General features: G+C 32.5%; 1 protein-coding gene across 3 annotated transcripts in view; it reads left to right on the top strand.

The window, feature by feature from the left end:
• Nucleotides 1-21,117, top strand: part of LOC140437393 (uncharacterized) — a 120,766-nt gene that overhangs the window by 7,800 nt on the left and 91,849 nt on the right. The window contains exon 1 of one of the 3 annotated variants that reach the window (XM_072526900.1): nucleotides 9,916-10,058. The exons of the other annotated variants lie outside the window; for them this stretch is intronic. Within the exon in view, the coding sequence (XP_072383001.1) occupies nucleotides 9,974-10,058 (85 nt within the window). The 5' untranslated portion in view covers nucleotides 9,916-9,973. Of the gene's footprint in view, nucleotides 1-9,915; nucleotides 10,059-21,117 lie in introns of those variants that run through there. 3 annotated transcript variants of the gene reach the window in all.

The raw sequence follows: 21,117 nt of genomic DNA, 5'->3' as shown, positions 1-21,117 counted from the left end.
GAATCTATTTATTCGACAAAGTTATTTACTTTTATTCTATTACTCATTGAAAAATTAGTTTTATATTCACGAATTTAAATGCTTAGCATCCGTCGTATCATGGCTCTTTGAGTCCTTCTTAAGTTCTCAAAATTTGTTGTGGTGAATGTTCATGTCTGAGAGCAGGATATAGAAATCTAATACTTTGTTTTGAATATTTTGGTGTACTTGTTTTCAAGTACATAAGACAGCGTTCAAAAGCAGCCTACCATATTTTTACTCTTATATTTATGTACATGGTTTGATTAGTATTTTAATATTTTGTCCCAGGTAGAGATATCTTAGACAAGGAAGAGGGACGCATAATCTTATGGAATTGACTGAAGCCAAACCGGCACCAGAAAGGTTGCCAGGTCATATTTTATTTCTTCAGTAGATTGAGAATAATGTATATCAATAGAATAGAATGGAATGGAATATAAATAAATAGATTTTTTTCAAAATTTATAATTGAACACTGACATAATGATCACTTTTTGAAGATGATGTTATCATACATATTTTTTAGTACATCGATATAGCGTTTCAGTAAATCAGTAAATTGAAATTGAAATCAGTAGATCTTCTGAAAAATTAGTAGACCTGGTAACCCTGCGAGAGGTAGTAATGGGCAACGTATAGGCACCAATAGGTCACATCGAAACTGGCTCCACTTTTCGAAGGTTTATTAAATGAGTGTTACCTGTCCTCTCTCTTTTCTTGTATAAGAGAGATTTTTATTGATCAATTTTAGAATTGCTCCTTGTACCGTTATTATTGGTTTAACGTCATTATACGATATTAACATCGTTTTCTTTAGATTCGTTTTTGTTGGTATTTTATATGTAGTTCTTCCATCATTTTCTTCAATTCGTTTCAATTAAACTTTGTTAGTACCACGTCATCTATGTATCTAAGATAGTTCAAATATTTTCCATTAACAGATATTTCTCTGCTTTTGATTTTTGATTCTCAATGACTTCAAGATTTCTTCTTCTTCTCTATTGCGGTTATACATATATTTGGATATACTGGTTTATTTTGATTTTGATTGACTGTTTCAGATTATTCGCATATTTTTTTGTGCGTGAGTTGATATTTCTAATGTTTTACTATGTCTTCCCTTCTTTCTTCCTTTCTTCTTCTTCTAAATAAAGAAGGGGGCCACAATACCATAATGTCACTACAGCTGCTCATAAAAAAATATCAACACAGAAATCTCTCCCCAGTAATTGGAGTATTGGAATACTTTGCACCATACACAAAAAAGGAGATATCTTTGAATGCTCTAACCACAAAGGAATTATGCTTTTTATTTTTTATGGTACCATTACACCGTATAGTACCATATGCAGAATAAATAATAGAAAAATACTAGGCCGGTTTTTAAGGTATTAAATCGACAATTCATCAGATTGCACCTTGGGACAAATTTTAGAAAAAACACTGGAACATGCTATAGAAACTCGTCACATATTTATAGACTACAATGCAGCCTGTGACTCTGTAAATAGAAAATAAATATTCAGAGCAATTAAAGAGCTAGAAGTACCAAAGCAGTTGGTAAATTTAACAAAACTAACTCTTGAAGAAGTTGAACGTAGAGTATGAATCCAAGGGGAACTGTCTGAACCTTTTACAACAAATGACGGGCTGCACCATGGAGACCTTCACTCATGTATACTGCTCATTATGGCTCTAGAAAAAGTAATACGTATGTCACAAATCGCAACTACCGGTACAATATATTTCAAATCAGTGCAAATCCTTGCCTATGCTGATGACATCGATATTGTTAGGAGAACGGAAAACGCTGTACGAGAGGCGTATGTAGCACTAAAAGAATGGGCTACAAAAATAAATAAGTTTAATAATAAACACCAAAAAAACAAAGTACATGCAAATAAGCACGCAACCACAAATCCTACGTTCACTTGTAATAGAAAACGACGTCATCGAAGCAGTTAACGAATTGGTATACCTGGGAGCGCCCGTCAACACTGAAAATAACATTACCGCAGAATTTACATGGTCCACATGGTGCTATTTTGGGATTGTTCTTCTTCTTAAATCCTCAATTATATCGAGAAATACAAAGATAAAACTCTAAAAAACAAGACCTGGACCTGAACAAAAAGTAATGAAAACAGGAGGTTTCAAACCAATATGGTAATATTTCACACTCAACTATATGCAATTTTCCATTCTGTAAAAGGCCTCGAATATTCCACGTTCCTATTGTAATGAGGTTGCGTATATTATAGGAGCCAGCAGCATATTTGTGCACCTAGGCTAAGAACCTCTGTACGGTGGGTAGCCCATTTCACACCATCAAGCTCGAATAAATCTTAATGGCGCCGATTGCTAGTCAGATCGCATGGCGTGTTTTCCGCTGTTTTATCATATCATAGCTCTCATAGGACGTAGGTATCACAATGGTGTCCGACTTCCTTTTATGTTGGAGTGGGATAGGGTAAGGTATCTAGTTTGAGGGCTGGATAGGACCGAAGCTGGGGCTTGGTTCTCGCCTAGGTAACGGAAGTTACCTAGGCGAGAGTGTGAGGAAGCCAAGAGTTTGCGTAGGCATGATTCACTTATCCCTGTAGTAAGTCTGTCTTCCACTGGGTTCGTGAAAGAGCACTTACCCTTTACCTTTTTTACTTTAATACTGTTTGGTATTGGTGCGATGATTCTATCCCTTTTTTTACGCAGAAAGATCGTTTTTAATATTTTTTGATTTTTTAGATATATTCCATGGTGTTTTTTTCTGTTCTTATTGAAGTCGATCTAATACCGTTTTGACTACATATTAGTATTCAGTAGTGGCTCTGTAGAGAAACTGTATTTATTTACTGCTACCTCATCTAAAATATATGTTTTGTGACTTAGTATAGTATAAGGTTATTGCTTTCTTCATTTCAACCACCTAGGAGGGATTTATTTATCTGTTCTCCGAGAATTCTGTCCATCTTTTTAGTATTTCACAAGTGATAGAATTTTATGCCTTATTATGGTGAATTAGATAGTTCTTTTGTTTTATATATATTTATGTATATATATATATATATATATATATATATATATATATATATATATATATATATATATATATATATATATATATATATATATATATAAAAGCAGAGCATAAACGGACTAATTTTTTTTTGCATTTCCACCGCACCAACCCCTTTTTTATTCGATTTTATATATATTTTTAAGTTCAAATGTCTTTTTTTTTTTAATTATTCGAAGTGGGCCGAAAATTATTATTAACGAATAACTTAATTAATAAACAAAAATACAATTTCCGGAATCGTTTCGAGTAAATTTTTTACCTATCACTAATTAAGACATTTTAAAAAAATGCCTTAATTAGTGATTTTTGGATTTTTTTTCTACAAAACTACTAAATAAATTGCAATTCTATAAAAATCTTTTTATTCTTTAAATCCTCAAGTACAAGTAAGAATATTTTGACAAGGATAAATGGATTCTATCTTGCTGAAAACATGAAACCAAATATGTTTGCAGCGATACGAGTACAGTCGCGTGGGGCGTAGAAGACTTTGTTTAAATTTAAAACTATGTTTTTAGCCAGATATAAACCACTTATCATTGTCAAAATATTCTTACTTGTACGTGAAGGTTTAAACATTATAAAGCTTTTTGTAGAATTGCAATTCATTTAGTAGTTTTTAAGAAAAATTTCCCAAAAATCACTAAAAAATTGCAAATAACTTAAAAAGGGAGCATTTTTAGAAAAAATTACCAGGAAAGAAAAAAGTATTTATTTCGATGAGATACGCATAAAAAATTTTTACTCGACGCAATTCCGGAAATTGTTTTTTTGTTATAAATTATTTGTCAATAACAATTTCGGGTTCACTTAAAATAATTAAATAAAAAATTTCATTTGAACTTGAAAAAATATATAGAATTGAATGAAAAAGGTTTGGTGCAAAAGCCAAAAAAAAAATTAGTCGGAATATTCTATTTCTAAGAGTCTTTTTAGGAGTAAACCGCTCGCCTAATATATGATCGTTAATTAAGCTTTTCAATCTTTAAATTTTGGGGAATTCTGCGAATAAGTTGGGTGGATAGAGTTCGTAACGAGGTTGTTTTGCAGCGGATGGGAAAAGTTACGAAAGTGGTCAGAACAATAAAAAATCGCAAACTAGAATATTTTGACCAAGTTATGCGTCACCCAGGGAGATATAATATATTTCATTTAATAATAAAAGGCAATATAGATGGAAGAAGCGGGCCAGGTCGACGGCAAACGTCATGGAAACCTGAGAGAATGGTTTAACAGATCGTCTGCTTCCCTTTTCCGAACTGCCGTTAACAAAATTAGTATAACCAATTTTATAACCAACGCATAATAATGGAGCCAGACACAAAAGGAAGATCTTTAAATTTAAATAAAATAATTAGGTGTGAAATATAACATCGTTCAAATATCCAGCTCGGCTTTGCTGAGTGGCGTGCATTCGAAATGTCCAATTTCCATGACTTCCATGACCAACGATTATGTCAACGACAAAGATTATGTGATTCGAATAGAGCTGCAACTTAAGATTATCCCACAAGAAAGAGTCTAACGGGAGTTCATTTCCACGTGAGATGACCATGACCTCAAACCGCTTTTGCAAAATGTAAAAAATGACATGAGCTGCATGACACGTAGCACCGTCTTGTTGAAATCACTTGTCCTTGGTGTCCATATCATCCAATTCAGGCCAATAGAAATCGGTAATCATCGATCTATAACAGTCGCCGTTGATGGTGATTGCCTAGCAAACGTCGTCCTCAAAGAAACATTGACTGATAACGCCGCCAGCTCAAAATTTACACCAATCAGTGACTTTTTCGAGATGTATTGGACGCTCTTAGATTTCATCTGGATTGGTATCGTCCTAATTTGAACAATTCTATTTTTTAACGTATCTATTTATTCAAAAATGAGCATTATCGCCGAAGATACCTTTTTGATCAAAATTAGGGTCAGTTTTTAATTCCAGAGCAAATTCCGCGAACACATGTCGTTGTCTATGGTCTCTTACCTTCAGCTCCTGGGTCAGTTGAATTTTGTACGGGTACTGGCCCAAGTCACAACGAAAAATTCGGCAAGTTGTGGTCTGTGAAAAATCGAGTTCTTTTGAGTGACTTGAAATCGACTGACAGGCGATTTTACGTTGCTCAAATTTATCGACCACACTGCCAATAGTCCTCTCTGTAGGAGGATTATGGCGACCGTAAAATGGGCGAAGCGCGCGGAACAGTTACAGAGTAGAACACCCATTTTGATAAAATAATTTTGTCATTTGAACATGTTGTTGTACGCTATTCGCGTTCTTTTGTAAATTTGATATGGAATTTTAAAAAATCCATAGTTAAAAGGCAAGCAATTTTAGATTCCAACCATATTTGATGAACTTTATACCAGTTTTAAATTCTAATTTATTCAAATTTTTGACATTTATCCCAATTTTATTGGTTATCTATTCATGGTGATTTGGCAAAAGAACTGAAAGAATGACAGCCAATTTGACAGATTTAGCTTCAACAATAGAGCCTCTACCCGCTAACTGTCAAGGTTTGGAAGTCTTATTTCTTTGATAGATTTTTATATTTTATTTTTATGCGGTCGTCATATGCTTTTTTCAGATCTTTCCTGATGGATATATTGTGAATTTGCAATTGTTTTTGTTATTTTTCTACAATATATTTTAAAAAATACATTATCTAATCGCTACTTACTCTATTTAAAACCAATTTATAAATCGTTATGCCTTCTTTTCAATTAGAGATCACTCGTTAAGTTCGAATAAAAATCTAGGATTCATTTTTCGAAGATATATTTTAGAATTTTGCCGTTTTTTTATGTAAAAGCACGTTTTTTGTTCAATTGTGAGTATATTAATCATTCTCAGTAATTAACGAGGTACATGTCTGCGATGGGACAGCTGAACATCGATTTAGAATATTTTCACGCGTCGCGTGAAATTGAGTATTTTCTCGATTTGTCTGATTTTCTTCCTTCTCTGCACATTTTTTAATTAAGTTTTTTTATGCGCTGGTAGTTCCGGACATCTATTAAGAAATTATACTTGATAATTTTGATATTTTCCATAGATTGTGTGGCAGAAATTTTATACCATTGAATATTAGATAACGATAATCTATATGAAACAAAACCATACTAAACCAAACGAAAAAAAACCTAAATATTTGTATTATGTCTAAAGCAATAAGCAAAATCTAGAAGCAAATCTACCAGTAAATCAGAACTCTAAAGGTTTAGTAAAGAACTAATTAAGGAGATGTGTAATATGTAATATGGAGACTGAGTATATTAAGAACTAAACAGAATCTGTAACTAATTTCGATTAACCGAATTTAAGGGATATTTGGAATTCTGAAAAGCTGGAATCATAGATTAAAGGATCGTTGTTCAATACTGGAACTACATGGAAGGTGTGTGATGTTGGGCTATCTCATTCTAGCATCGGGAAGACGGAAACAATGGCGATCAGCATAGCTATCCTAACTTTCCTTGCAGCTATTTGGAATAGTTGATTTTTTCGGACCTCGCCATGACATCACCACAAACCAGTATAAGATCAGAAACAATATCGAATTAAAAGCACTCTACAATGACGCCGATATTGTCCAAGAAATTAAATCACAGCGACTAAGATGGGCAGGCCACGTGCACAGACTGCATAACGATAGATTTGTAAAACTGGTATGGGAAGAGATTCCCACGGGCAAAAGACCACTCGGACGTCCCAGAGTGCGATGGAGAGATATCATCCAAGCAGATCTCCGGAAAATGAACATTCCATTTGACCCTAGGTTGATGGAAGACCGAACAAATTGGAAAAAAGTTGTACAGTCAGCCAAGACCCACCCAGAGTTGTAGCGCTACGTGATGATGATGATTTGGAATAGTCCGGTTGTAGACGTATTGATCTACTTCCTTAGGGTTTAAAGCCAAGATATTCTTCCTCTTCCAAGATGTGGTCGAACATTATCTTGCATTAAAAGAAAATTATTTCCTATGTAAGGAGCAAATAGAACTACAACCTCTTCGTAAAGCAACAAGTTCCATTTGCGCTGTAAGGGATATTCCTCCCCAAACCATTACAGAACCACCATTGAATAAAGTAATACGTCGTATATTACACTATGCGTAGCGTTCTCTTGACCGTCGATTAACTCTCACACTGAGGTATATAAGCAATACCACGATTCATCAGTGAACAACACGTACTCTCAGTCATCAACATTCAAGGTGCTCTCTGGCAAATTGTAATCTACTTCTACAATGATTTACGTTAAAAGCTCTGACTGGTATCCTTATATGCAGATCTTGTTCAGCGAGACGCCTTTATATAGTGTTTCTACTAATTTGAATATTATAAACATTAATTTGTCACTTGTATTTGTAAATGTCTTATTGTGAGAAAACGTTTTCTTATAGCACGAAGCCTGATAAACTGATCTTGTCGTGGTGTTGTAAGTTTTCCTCTTCCTTGTCCACGCCGTTTCGTATGGTCGTTTGTTTCTCGAAAACGTTGAATGACTCGTGATATTGTTGTATGAAATACTCCTAACCTCAAGATTATTTCACGATAATTTAACCCTACATCAGCTAAAGTAATTGCCTGATGAACACATTCATCTCGGCTCTGATTTCTTGAAATTGAATGTTGAATTTTTACAATTCAATAAAGTCACGTTATGCTTTGAACGTACTTTTCTTTTTTGATAATAAAGATATCGATGATTTTTTTACGAAAATTTTGTAAAAAAATTATACTTTTTTAAAGTATTAAGATTAAGATGTAGCATTTCTTTAAGTAAATTCCACAGGGTGTTGCAAAATAAGAGGAAAAATCAAATTTATTTTTACACCCCGTATCTAGGTGATGACATTTCCCAGAAAACATTAATACCGTAATTACTTAGAAATAGGTCTGCAATGAGCAATAAAATTTATTGAAATCCAATCAAGGATACACAAGAAAAATAGCTTAATAATTATGGTAGAGTTCAGGTTGGGCGTTAATTTTGGAGAGTAAAAAATCACGTAAAGCTTTGAACATACTTTTCTTTTTTGATAATAAAGGTATCGTAATGATTTTTTTACCAAAATGTGAAGAAAGAATAAAGCGATCTTAAAATAATAATAACATGTAGTGTTTGTTTCTAATACATTCCACCGGGTGTTGCAAAATTAGATGAAAAAACACAACTTTATTTTTACACCCTGTATATAAGTAAAACGTTGACATTTCTTAAAAAAACATTAATATAGTCATTAATTAGAAATATACATACAATGTGAAAAATAAATCATGGATATCCAATTAAGGGTTCAGACGAAATATAGTTTTAAAATCATGGTCCATTTTAGGTGGTGCGTTAATTTTGGAGAGTAGTATATTTTGTTAAAATAGTTGTTATGCATTTTATTCCTTGTTCGTCCATAGGTTTCAGGAATTATGTATAAAATTTGTCAGGCCTTACAGCTTTACTATCTTTAGTTTTTCTAAAAGCTGCCGTGACTTCTTCAATGGTAATCGGGGGTCCTGTTTGGCATTCTATGTCTTCAATGGCAATCTGCCTTTCATCTGCAAATGTTACTTACACATATTTCTTCTAAGTATCTAGTCTCTCTTCCACACTTAATAATTCCACATCTTGCTTGTCTGCCAAATATCCAACTCTTCTAGGCTTGTATAAGCCTGCAGCTTTAACTTTTTTGTGCATATTGAATGAATCGTGTTTGTCGTAATATCTGTATTTCCGCACATTGTTCTCTCAGTTGTGTGTCCTTAGCCATTCTGATTGCTTTTTTGATCTCTTTGTCTATTCTTTTGTATAATGCCTTGTCCTGATCTTTGACCTTACGCCTCTCTTCCATCATATCTAGAATCTCATTTGTCATCCACGATTTTTTCTTAATTTTTGGTGGTTTGAGGAATTTTTCTTGTATGTCTTGTGAAACTCTATGCAATTTTTCAAGCTCCTGGTCTATTAAATCCATTTGAATAACGGTATTCAAATTACTATGTATATACTGTTTTACACTCTCTTCTCTGCGTTGGTCTTTGAGTAGCCTGGTGTCGTATTTTGGGTTGACACTACGACGAATCTTCTTTAGCTTGACCCTCATTTTACAAATCAGTGGGTTATGGTCTGACTTGATATCGGCTCCTGAGTATGTCTTGACTGATGTAATGCTGTTACGGAATCTTTTATTAATCATAATGTAATATATTTGATTTCTGACTATGTGGCCTGAACTATCTTGAGGTGATTTCCACGTGTATAATCTTCTGTATGGGAGTTTGAAGTAAGTGTTAGTAATTACAAACTCTTCTTCTGATACAAATTCACCCAATGGGTCTCCTCTCTCATTTCTTTCTCCAAGCCCAAACTGTCCTATGAATTCTTCCGATTGTCCTTTACCAAGCTTGGCATTTAAATCACCCATAACCAAGGTTAGATTCTTTTTGGAAAAGATCGAATATAATATGACCGCTTAAAACAATTTAATTATTATAATTTTTAGTTCAGTTAGGTAAATATATTTTAATGGAATAACGTTTTAACAGAAAAGTATATGAAGTTTAAACAGAAACGTGCCAATATGAAATACAATTAATTTTTTGTAAATCATTTTTCTAGGGAGGGCGGCGCCCCTTGTCCTCCCTCATCAACCTCTTGATTCTGAGTAAGTTAAAAGGGTAAAATAAATGCCAAGAAGTGTCACCATTTTAATTATAGGAAGTAATAAATGAGCAGTGTATTAAAGATATTTATTATTAAGTATTAAAGTGTAACGATATGTCGAGTTCTCCTGGCTCACCTTTATATAGAAAAAATGAACTTCCGTCCGGTTATTGAACATTAAAATCGTTGTGATATATTTGTGACTTGCATGTGTTCGAAATATTTTTGGTGTACTACAATGACAATAAGACAAGTGGCTACTTTTCCAAAACACAACTATAAGCAGTATCAAGGTAATTCAAATGTTTTGTTGGTAATTTCCATTGTTTGATTATATTTACAATTGTAAAATATTATTAACATGTAAACTTTATTTCATTGATTAAAGAATCTTCAAATGTCTGGTTAGTAAACGGTTTTTTGCTATTTCATTTTCTTAATGATGCCTAAGAAACCTATGATGGAGAGTAAGTATCGCACAGTGGATAATTTTAACCTTTATTTGTATTGCTTTCTTAATCTCTGAAGACCCTCCCAAAACTATGAACAGCAATTTTGTAACTCTTAATTTTTTAATTTGGTTTATGAAATCGATCGAAGTTTAAGTTTAATATACTATGGATTTTTTTTTATTAAAGAGTATCGAGAACGAAAGATATAAAGGAGTCCACAAGGATAAAATTAATTGCCTGTAGTCGACTGGATAACACATATCACAAAAATGTTTATTAAATAATCCTTTATAGAAGGTATATTTATTTAAAAGAATTCTTTTGTGTTTTTGGAATAAATATTTTATCCTCAGTGCTGGTACTAGGTATTCATAAATATACAGGGTGGTCCTTAAGTAATTGTACAAAGAGAAACCGTAGATTCTGCACTTTAAAATATTACGATTTAAGCCAATTTGTTTTAATAAAATGTTGATATTAAGAAAGATACAGGGTGTTAAAGTGGAAATTTAAACTTTTATTTTTCGCTATAACTTTTACGTTTGTAAATATTTTTGGACAAAAATTTACAATTGGAGGCTCTTAAGTAGGATAAATTATAATTTTATACATACAATAATGTAACTGATAGAGGGCGCCACATATGCCACATGTGTGGCATAGATTTGCGCTTAACTTTTTTGCTCTTTAAGTTAGCTCTATTTGTGTTAAAAAATATTAAACATACATTATTTTTACAAAGAAAAGGTATACTTGTTAGTAACCTCAAAATTTAATCGTTTTCGAGATAATCGCATTTTATAAGTCAGCTGCATAATAATTCTTAGTTGTGATCATTGTTTAAATAGGACCTATTTAAACAATGGTTGTGATATTTGTGCGGTAAAGCACTGAATACTTGTAGATTAGCATAATTCATAATTTATTCTTATTAAAACAACTCAAAGATGATAATGTAACATTACAACATTTTTGTTATGGCTGCTTAATGTCTTATCGGAGAAAATATTCTTCATCTTCTTCTTTAGGTGCCGTGTCCGTATTCAGACGTTGGCCGTAATTATGTATACAATTTACCTTTTCTATCGCTTCTTAAATTTCTATACCTACTGGCGTTGTATTACTTTTTTCCTATTGTAAAATGCTGAAAACCCAAAATATATGGTTTATGTAAGATGGTACACCATCACATTCTAGAGAGAAGGCAGTGAGAACATAGTTAAATATACCTTTTCTGAACGTTGTACTGGTCGTGGCAGTCATATTCCTTGGCAATGTGGTGAGATATTAATATAATTATATAATTTATAAAAAATCCCAAAATAATACTTATTATTCATTACGTAAATTGATTACCCATTTTTATTAGGACAATTAGAAACTAAAGCACAGGTATTGAAGGACACATATGTGTTTTGTTTCATAATACTTTTGCTACAAATCTAACCTTAAAGACTCGGCATTTTCACAAAAACATCATCGTTGGCCTAATAACCGATATTGTTATAAATATAGTAAACACACAGGTGATTTAGTTCAGCATAATATTAGTTCGTTAGTTAATTATAATAGTCCATTTGTTCGATATGTAATTATAGTTACTCGTAAGCTGTAACGTAATCATATAAATAAGTAATGTCATCGATAGGTTATTCCATGTGTAATTAAGTAACCAATGAATGAGATACATCACAGTTTAATACATTATTTAACCTCTGCGACAAATAAGATGTAGTTCCATAATATACCATAAGATTTGGATATGTATCCAAAAGAACATATTCATCCATTATACATTATAGCCACCACGTAGCCCAGAATTTACCGCTTGATTTTGGTGTATGGGGCGTATTAAAACAACGTGTCTATAAGAATCCCATGAAAATTCGCAACCAACTATAGGAAAAAATAAATACTGCAGCAGTTTCTTTAGAACCAATGATGCTATTTAATATGAGATGATTTTTATGGAATATATTGACAAATGAATTAATGAAAATGGTGGACATATCGAACAATTACTTTAACAAAAAGTTTTGTTATTTAGTTTAACTATTTCTTAATTTGGTTTGTAAACAAAATGTTTTGATTATGACTTTAATTTAACATAAAACATAAAATATTTGATGTAAAATCCTATTATTCTGTGTTTTGTCAAATCCTATTATTAATTATCCTGCTGATATATTTATTTTATTTAATATTTCGTTAACTATTAACTTTAGTTAAAGGTATTTTATACCAAAATTTAGATTTACTAACGTTTTTGTCTATTTTTCCTTCGTTGCCTGGAGTAATTGCCTTAAATCAGAATTATGCAGCTGATTTGTAAAATGCGATTATCTCGAAAACTGTTGAGTTTTGAAGTTATTAACAAGTATATCTCGGTACCTCGGAGGTAAAGGACACTATGTCCATTTTCTTACTTTTTCAGGAGAGCAGTTTTAAAAATTTTTAAATTTGTAATATAAATAAATATTAATTATATTAATTGTAATATAAGTAAATACTCCAATGTTTCTTATATTTAACCAATATTAATATATTATTATTGTGGTGTGTATAATCGTTTTTTATTCCATGAAGTGTTATATACCTGAGGTTTACCGTTCATTATTTAAAATTTTTTTAAAAATGTGTAGTTGGACATAGTGTTGTTTACCTCTAACAACTTTTTTTAAATAATGTGGCATTGCATGTTAAGGTCTTTACGAAATAAACAATACAAACACATTAAATAGTCTATACTATTATTTTATTAGAGTTAAATATTATAATGTTATAATAATTAAGTAAAATTATAGACGACAAGTTTCAAAAGTGTTAAAGATGCTCCATATCATCTTCATCTTCTTGTGGGTAATCGTTTGTGGCTACATCGCTATGTGTTAAATTTTGATAAAACGCATGACAAACTGACGGAACAAAAGGCAGTAATGCAATTAAGTCATTGTACTTTTGTTTTGTGATTGGTAATGGGATTACTGAGACTTGATTTAATTCGGCTGGAAACGTTACTTGCTGTCTTCGATACCTCATGAAGTCCACTTCATACATATTTTGATTATTGAAATCGGTCTTATAAAAGAACTTTCCAATGTGTTCTTGTTGGACTTGTAGGAAAATACATGTTGACAGTAGAACAAGGTCTTTATTAACATTTTTTTTTTCTACTTACAAAAAGAGGATTAAATGACAATTTCTTATCGAACAGCGTTTTGAAGTTTTTGAAATCTGCAAGTTCCATATTGTGCACTGTGTATTTACCTGATGTTTGCCTAACTAGTTGTTGCCAGTCCCATGGTGTTGAAATGACCAAATTGGAGAGTTTCTTTCTTTTTCTTTCGATTAAAGCATGAACAGTGTCTGCTTCCATATGTGTGTGCCCTTTCAGTAAAAACTTTTGAGTGATCGTCTTTATTTGCAGTATCCAAAAATAGCACATTATAATACTTATATTTTTATTATGTCCATAGTAGTTATTGGTCCAAAGAGTGATGTCCTCTACTTAACTACCTGGAATTGTATTGCCAGCTCATTTCAAAATTGACGAGGCAATTTCATTTGCACCTCGGGTCCCTTTCGATTCGTCCCACATTATACATTGTACAGAAGAATCACTAATGTAAAATTTAATATCCAAAGCTTCCTTTTGTGGAAACTAATACAATTGTTTTTTAGTGGTGAAGCAAACATTTTTGCAAATCACCAGATAGTACTTTGTATTTTGGTGACTCTTTAGCTATTATAAAGTCCAATTGTTTTAAGTTATACCGAGTTTTAGATTCAAGTAGGTGAGCATCATGATCAGCCTGTACACTGGTTAGTTCATCTGCAGTAAGATTATTTTTTAATTGAGCGGTGAATGTACTGCATGTATCGCAAATGTCTCTTTCGGGCGGTTTAAACGACAACTTGAAGCCTTTATTAAAAATATCTGCGTACAACCACTTTTTTGCTCTGAGCTTTGGATCTACATGTCTTTCATTGCATTCATCAATGTACAGTTGATACATCTTTTCTATTGTAAGTTCTGTGCACAGATAATCTCTCTTGAGATTATTCCTTTCTCTGGAATAATGACTCTCGTGTTTTGGGAATGATTTAATATGTTGATGTATACTATTTATGGTTTCGGTAGGAGTTTTATTGGTTGGCGTGTGTCTACATCTTTGGTCAGCTTTTATTAAACGTCCTGGCTCAATTTTTTTCAACATATTTACTACTACTAAATTAGATATACAAAGTGTGTTTACAAAGATAACCTTGCACACCTTCAATAGCTGATTGTTCACTGTAAATTGGTAGTGTAGTGTATTATTTTTAGATTTGGTAGAATTTAGATCTTTTTTTCTTTATCGAAGAGTAGGTTGGATGTCGATACATAAGAAGATAAATTGCTTTTTAAGATCTGAAACGTTTGTCTCAGTCCAGTATGAGTTGAAAATTTTTTGTCTTTCGTATTCTGGCCATCTTTCAGAGCATTTCATGCGACACATGCAAGGAGGCTTTAACATTTTTGCAGGCATGTCTTTGCCTCTTTTACTGAGATACTCTTTCCCACCAGCTATTTTTCGTTTGCGAACATTACAGGCCCAATTTTGTTCATTTACTACACGTTTTTTACCTTTTTGTTTGCACTTAGTTATATTTTGTACATTTCTTTTAACACTTTTCTCTTCTTCTAAAATAACTTCATTATTTACTTTAAATTATTATGTTTAATTTCAAATCGAGAGCTGTCATTCGTTTCTCGTAAAGTGTAGCACAAAACTGTATTGAGTTGTGGCGTACTAGAATAAATAAAACACACTGGAAAAATTAAAAAAATTTAATTTGAAATTAATACAAAATGAATAACTTTTACAGTGAACAAGTCTGGAATTTAAATATATGTTATAATTCGAAACTGCTGAAATAATAGTATTTTGTCATATCTCCATTATTAAAAAATTCTTCAAACATTTTGGACATTAACTCAACCGTCTCTCTGGTTATTAAATTTATTAGATACCGTTTTTTGTTGTTAATGATAAAAATAATATTTATCTAAACACATTTTTGAACGTTATTTTTTTTATTTAGATTTAGTGCAATTCCGTTATCTGTGATGGCAACAATGAATTGTTTCACGAACCATTGTCTCCAGTCTGAACCAGAGATATGTAAGAGAGGCTCTCTTATATATCTCTGGTCTGAACACTGGTTTACATTGGGAAAAAAAAGTGTACCATTTCTATATGACGGGAAGTGTAGAAGAGTACATAACACTATGTCCGGATGGTAAATGACGGTGCACACATATAGTAGAGGTAAACAACACCAAGTCCACATGGTGTTGTTTACCTCTGACTAGAAGTGGACTTGGTGTTTATTAAAAAGTCGGTAACTTGCCGTAAAATTGTGTCTGGACATAGTATGGTTTACCTATGTGTAGAGCCAGAAAAGTTATATTCAAAAGTGCAATAATCTAAATTTCGATAAAAATGGACATAGTGTCCTTTACCTCCGAGGTACACATCTTTTTTTTGTTAAAATAATGTATCTTTAATATTTTTTATCACAAATACTGGTAACTCAAAGAGCAAAAAAGTTAAGTGCAAATGTATGCCACATATGTGGCATATGTAGCGCCCTCTCGGCGCCCCTATCAGCTACATCGAAGTGTGCATCAAATTATAATTTCTCATATTTAAAAGTACCCAGCTGTAAATTTTTATGCATAAATGTTTACAAACATGAAAGTTATATCGAAAAATAAAATTTTTAATTTGCACTTTACACCCTGTATCTTTCTTAATATCAACATTTTATTAAAGTAATTTGGCTTAAATCGTAATATTTTAAAGTGTAGAATCTACTGTTGCTTTTTGTACAATTACTTAAGGACCACCCTGTATATATATATATATATATATATATATATATATATATATACAGGGTGTTTCAAAAAAAGGTAACCCCGTCTCTAGGTTAGGTAAAAAACTGAAAAATAATTGGGGTTTGCTTAGTAAAAAATTTTTGTACCGCCATCCGTTTTCAAGATACAGGGCGTTGAAGAAAAAAAATACGCATTTTTTATGATTTTGCCGAAACTACTGGCAACATTGTAATGAAATTTTATACGAATATGTTTTAAAAGCTGATACATCCCATGAATTTGTTTTTATATCTGATTCTCATAGAGGGCGATAGTTACACGGATCGTACTAAGTATTAGTCAATATAACTTTTTGAAGAGTATAATTATTAATCAAAATTTCAAGTAACCTTAAACATCATTCAATTTTACACGAAAAAGGTACTCTTGGTAAAACTCGATACTGTGTACCGTTTTCGGAATATTTTGATTTGAAAGTATTCCATTTAAAATAAGCCTTATATTACACATTGAATAATCCAATAATGAAACTCCTCGTTTAAAGTTTTACATTTTCAGAATATTCGACATAACTCAGAACACTCTGTACATAGGTATAGGAAAATCTTATGAAACTATACCTTATTTTTTTGTAGAAAAATAGAAAATCCAATAAAATACAGGGCGTTCCATAAGAAAAAATATAACTTTGAAACGCCGCGCTTTATTGTGACACCCTGTATATTTTAGAATAATTTTAAAATGTAGCCTTTATCAACCAACATTTAAAAATTTTTCAAAATCTTTTACCGTTTCGCTGTAATCTTTCGTCTCGTTAGTGGTGACTCACCCTGTATATGCAAATAAAGAAATTAAATCATAATTGATATCTTATTCAATATAAATAAAATAGTAAAGAACTTTCAGTTTTTGTAGCATATTTTTACGTCTAGGGTTTAAATTTGGCCCACTGCCAAAATAATATGCCAACAGTTTACTAATACTCATCTACGTTTTTTAATATGTATTCGTTTCTGCAGAACTCCAAGCTGCCAAGCCGAACTTCATATGGAATTGAGCCAATTCTCTTTTGATATTTTCTTACTTTTTTACCAGTCGTTTACTTTAAAGTGTGAGTTTTTTCATTTCTTTCCATTAGTAAAAAGATTTAGTTACAAAATGATTATTTATTAAACTTAATGTAATTGCATAAAATTCTCAGAGCGTTTTTAAAATCTTATCCACCTTTGAGTAATTTTTAGTACTGTGTCAATACGTTTTACTTTAATGTAAAAAATTGTGCTCAATAGTATTATATTTATTATAGTTCTTGGGTTTTTATATCCTATTTTAATCATGGAATGATTATTGTTTCTAGTATTTAAACACTCTATTATATCCTTTTTTGGGAAGCCGTTTATTGTTATAACCGGTCATATTTGGCTTGGCTCATTGGCTTGTAATATTGAACTTCCACTGCGCTAGCCCAACTGAGGTTAGATCAGAGAACTACGAACACATCGTGTGTTCGTAGTTCTCTGGTTAGATTGACATTTCGCTCAACAGAAAGACATATGGTACTTTTTTACTTTATTTTAACCTTCAACGTGCTTGCAATTAGAGATGGTCACAAGCTCGAGCTTAGCTCGGCTTGGCTCGAGGCCTAGCTCGTTTGACGAGCCAAGCTTCGAGCTTAGACCGGTTTGTTTCTTGCGAGCCGAGCTTCTAGCCGAACCAAATCGAGCCCAGCCGAGCTGAATTCGAAATGAGCCGAGCTTTCCTTAACGAGCTTGTGAACTTTTTAGCTCTAATACTTTTTCTTATTCATGTATTTCTGCTACGACTGATACTTTTGTTTGAGAATAAGTAATTCAGACTACAAATATGTATTTTCAATACAGAGTGTGTCCGTAAAGTATGGAATATATTGGATATTTCCTAGACTAAAAACCTTTTGAAAAAAATCTAAAACAAGTGTTTTAGAGTGTGCTTGTCAAAAGTTCGGCTCGGATCGACTGCAGTCCATCCCTACTTGCAATTGACATAGGTTACGGACTACGGTTGCTCATATTACGACGGGTCAGCAAATGTAGGTACTCACTATATAGATTGAAAAGTGAATGCTTTGTGTTGTTTACATTCGTCGCTTTTTGAATGTGTGGCTTACAAGGATGGTTATAATAAATAAATATTTATAAATTGTTTTACCAATGTCACATTCAGCATTTACCTAATTTCTTAAGATTATGTTTCCCTTTACCTTACAGATTTATTGTACATCTTCCAATGGCGTAACCTTCAGGCTCAAGTTTTAGTTTAACGACGACTTACGTAGCCGGGACCGATGGCTTTGAAGGAATACCCATTCACACAATTTGAGATTCTGTTTCATCCTTTGTTTTGTTTCTTCTGTTAATTATCTGTGTGGCCTTTCTTTTTACCATATTTTCATGCAACGTAGATTGCCATCGTTCTTAACTTTTCGCCTTTTTTGCTTTAAAGGTGGTATCTTCATTCGAAGCTACTGATTATCATGAATATTTGAATTTTTTGGTGACTTTTTGGTGAATTTATTATAGTTTTCGTATTTTTATTTCAATGTACAATTCTGTGTTCTTGAAACTGTTCCATGTACAGTTCCATGTTCCCTTTTACCTTTAATTCCTTTTTCCAGAGTTGAGTCTATTCTAGTTCTGTTGAGTCTACAATGATTTATTACTTGAGCATTATTTAGTTTTAAGTCGCTGTCTGTTGTTTCCTAATCCATAAGTTCTCAGTATTTTTTAGATTAACTTATAAACAATACTTGCCATATTCTTCAATGAACTTTCTTGTTAGAATAGGTATTCAAACCTGGAAAATCAACAATATTTATTCGACGAACAAAACGGGATGTGATTTAAATCATATTTAAATGTCCGTTGGAGAATCGTAAAACGATGGTTAGAGTTGTAAATATTCTATCATCTAACATCATTCTTAACAATAGGGTATTTAAAACAATCACCAAAATTATACCTACTAAATGTACTTAATAAAATTAAATAAAATCCGGATTTGCCGGTAAACTATCCTTACAATCATTTCATGACGGCGTACTATGCTCACTTTGTAAGTAACGTGTGTAAAGATCGGGTGTTTTCTAAAAAAACCAAAAATGAACGAGCCGACTTCAGGTAGTTCTCGAAAAGATAATACCGCATGTGCGCGGGGAAATTTTGTGTCTAATATATGTGTCGAAAATATGCAAAATTTGGTAAAGTTCTCGAATATGCGAAATATTCAAGCAATATGCGTTAAGTATAAAATCTGCTCCCTAGGTATTTGCATACAAGACCGAGACCAAGAAAGTCAACTGTCAAATTGACAGCCACAAAGCGCCATTTGATAAACATCTACAGGTTAACATAATTTATTATTTTATAATATTTTTTGAAACCGATTTCTCGATTGGAAATTAAAACTTCAAAACAAATGTAAGTTAAAATTTTCTACATAGAGCGATCACCAAAGACGAGGAGTTGATGAGTGCTGAGTTTCTGGGATCAGCAGTACACCTCGGTCAAGGAAAAGCCAACTGAAGAGAGTTAGATAGGACATGTTTCGGACGATTTTCACATTTGGTCCCATTGAAGATAGTTGTAATTGAGCTGTCAATTAAAGTTCATAGAACGAAATGTTGGCGTTTGACTGTGTTGCCATGTTTTTTTAATAAATTGAACAATACAATAACAATAGAACGTTAACAAACTAACAGTAAAAAAGAAATTCTTTCAAAAAATAATAAGAATAGTATTCAGGTACTTTCCACAGACATCTGGTGACCATCTGTAACAATCTGGCAACTGGTGGTTTGAGGATTGCCAAATCTATCAGCTTATTATCAAAGGCAAATGCCAAAAAAATGTAATAATTAACTGCAATTAATATGAGAAGAAACGAGTATTTATTCGTTCGTGTTGAATATAAAAAAAAAATGCATAATTCATATAATAATATATTAAAAATGTATTTTTGAAAGCTTCTTTATTTGTAATTAAAGCCTACAACATATACATTATAAAGACATGACATCACAGTCAAACGTCAAAAATTTGTGTTGTGAATTTAATTGACAGCTCCTTTGTAGCTATCTTCTGTACAAAAAGGATGTACATATGTGAAATTATAAATATAATTTCAGTAAATGAGGACTGTATTACATAGGGCTGGTTCAAATAAATTAGGATATGTGGTAAAAGGTTATACAGATTATAGCAAATTAAGTTTATATAAAGTCTTACCAATTCTTCTGCTGCACATACACACACTCGCGGTATTTAGAGGCTTTCAGTCGCGGTTGTTCTTCATACGGGGAAACTGTCCGGTTACCGGTTTCTGAAGACGTGTTTCGCGGTACTAACACTTAGATCACACGAGATATAGCACATTTGCGTCTGTACACGATTTAAAATAGTACTTGCGGTATTTCTCGCGTAACTATAAGCGAGAGAGATAATTAGAGTAGAGAAAAAGCGTGGTAAGTCTGTACCAAGCGATAGGTAGCGATTGATAGAGAGATAATACGTCTGCCTAGTAGGACTCAGCAGACGAAAGAGAGGACGACTGTCTCTAGCAACAGTCAGCAGTCAAGAGAGAGTGTCTGTTATCATCGAGAGACAACAGGCAAGAGCGTGTGACTTTCTTTGCTATCTTACAACTGTCTGTATTTCTAATGGAGTGGGGTTAAAATGTGAGTAGGAAGGGTTGGAGAACGGGAAATAATTGTAAAATTGTGGTAGAATGGTAGCTAGTAATACAGCGAAAAAATGACATGATTTTTCGCATGTGAAAAAATTGAACATACTGGGGGCGGGCGAGAAGAGTTACGCCACTGGGATAGGGTATCAAATAGTTACTTCGAGAACGAGGGTAAACCAGTATACATTAGGGGTACTGTTGTAATGAACTAAGATAACTAAAAACTATTTAAAATCTAGAGAAACTAAAGTCTATAGAAACTATATACATGTTTGGCAGAAAGTACCACTATTGGTTAAA

Source organism: Diabrotica undecimpunctata, chromosome 3, assembly GCF_040954645.1.
Source record: "Diabrotica undecimpunctata isolate CICGRU chromosome 3, icDiaUnde3, whole genome shotgun sequence".
Lineage (NCBI taxonomy): Eukaryota > Metazoa > Arthropoda > Insecta > Coleoptera > Chrysomelidae > Diabrotica > Diabrotica undecimpunctata.
This window is presented reverse-complemented; position numbering and strand designations above follow the sequence as displayed.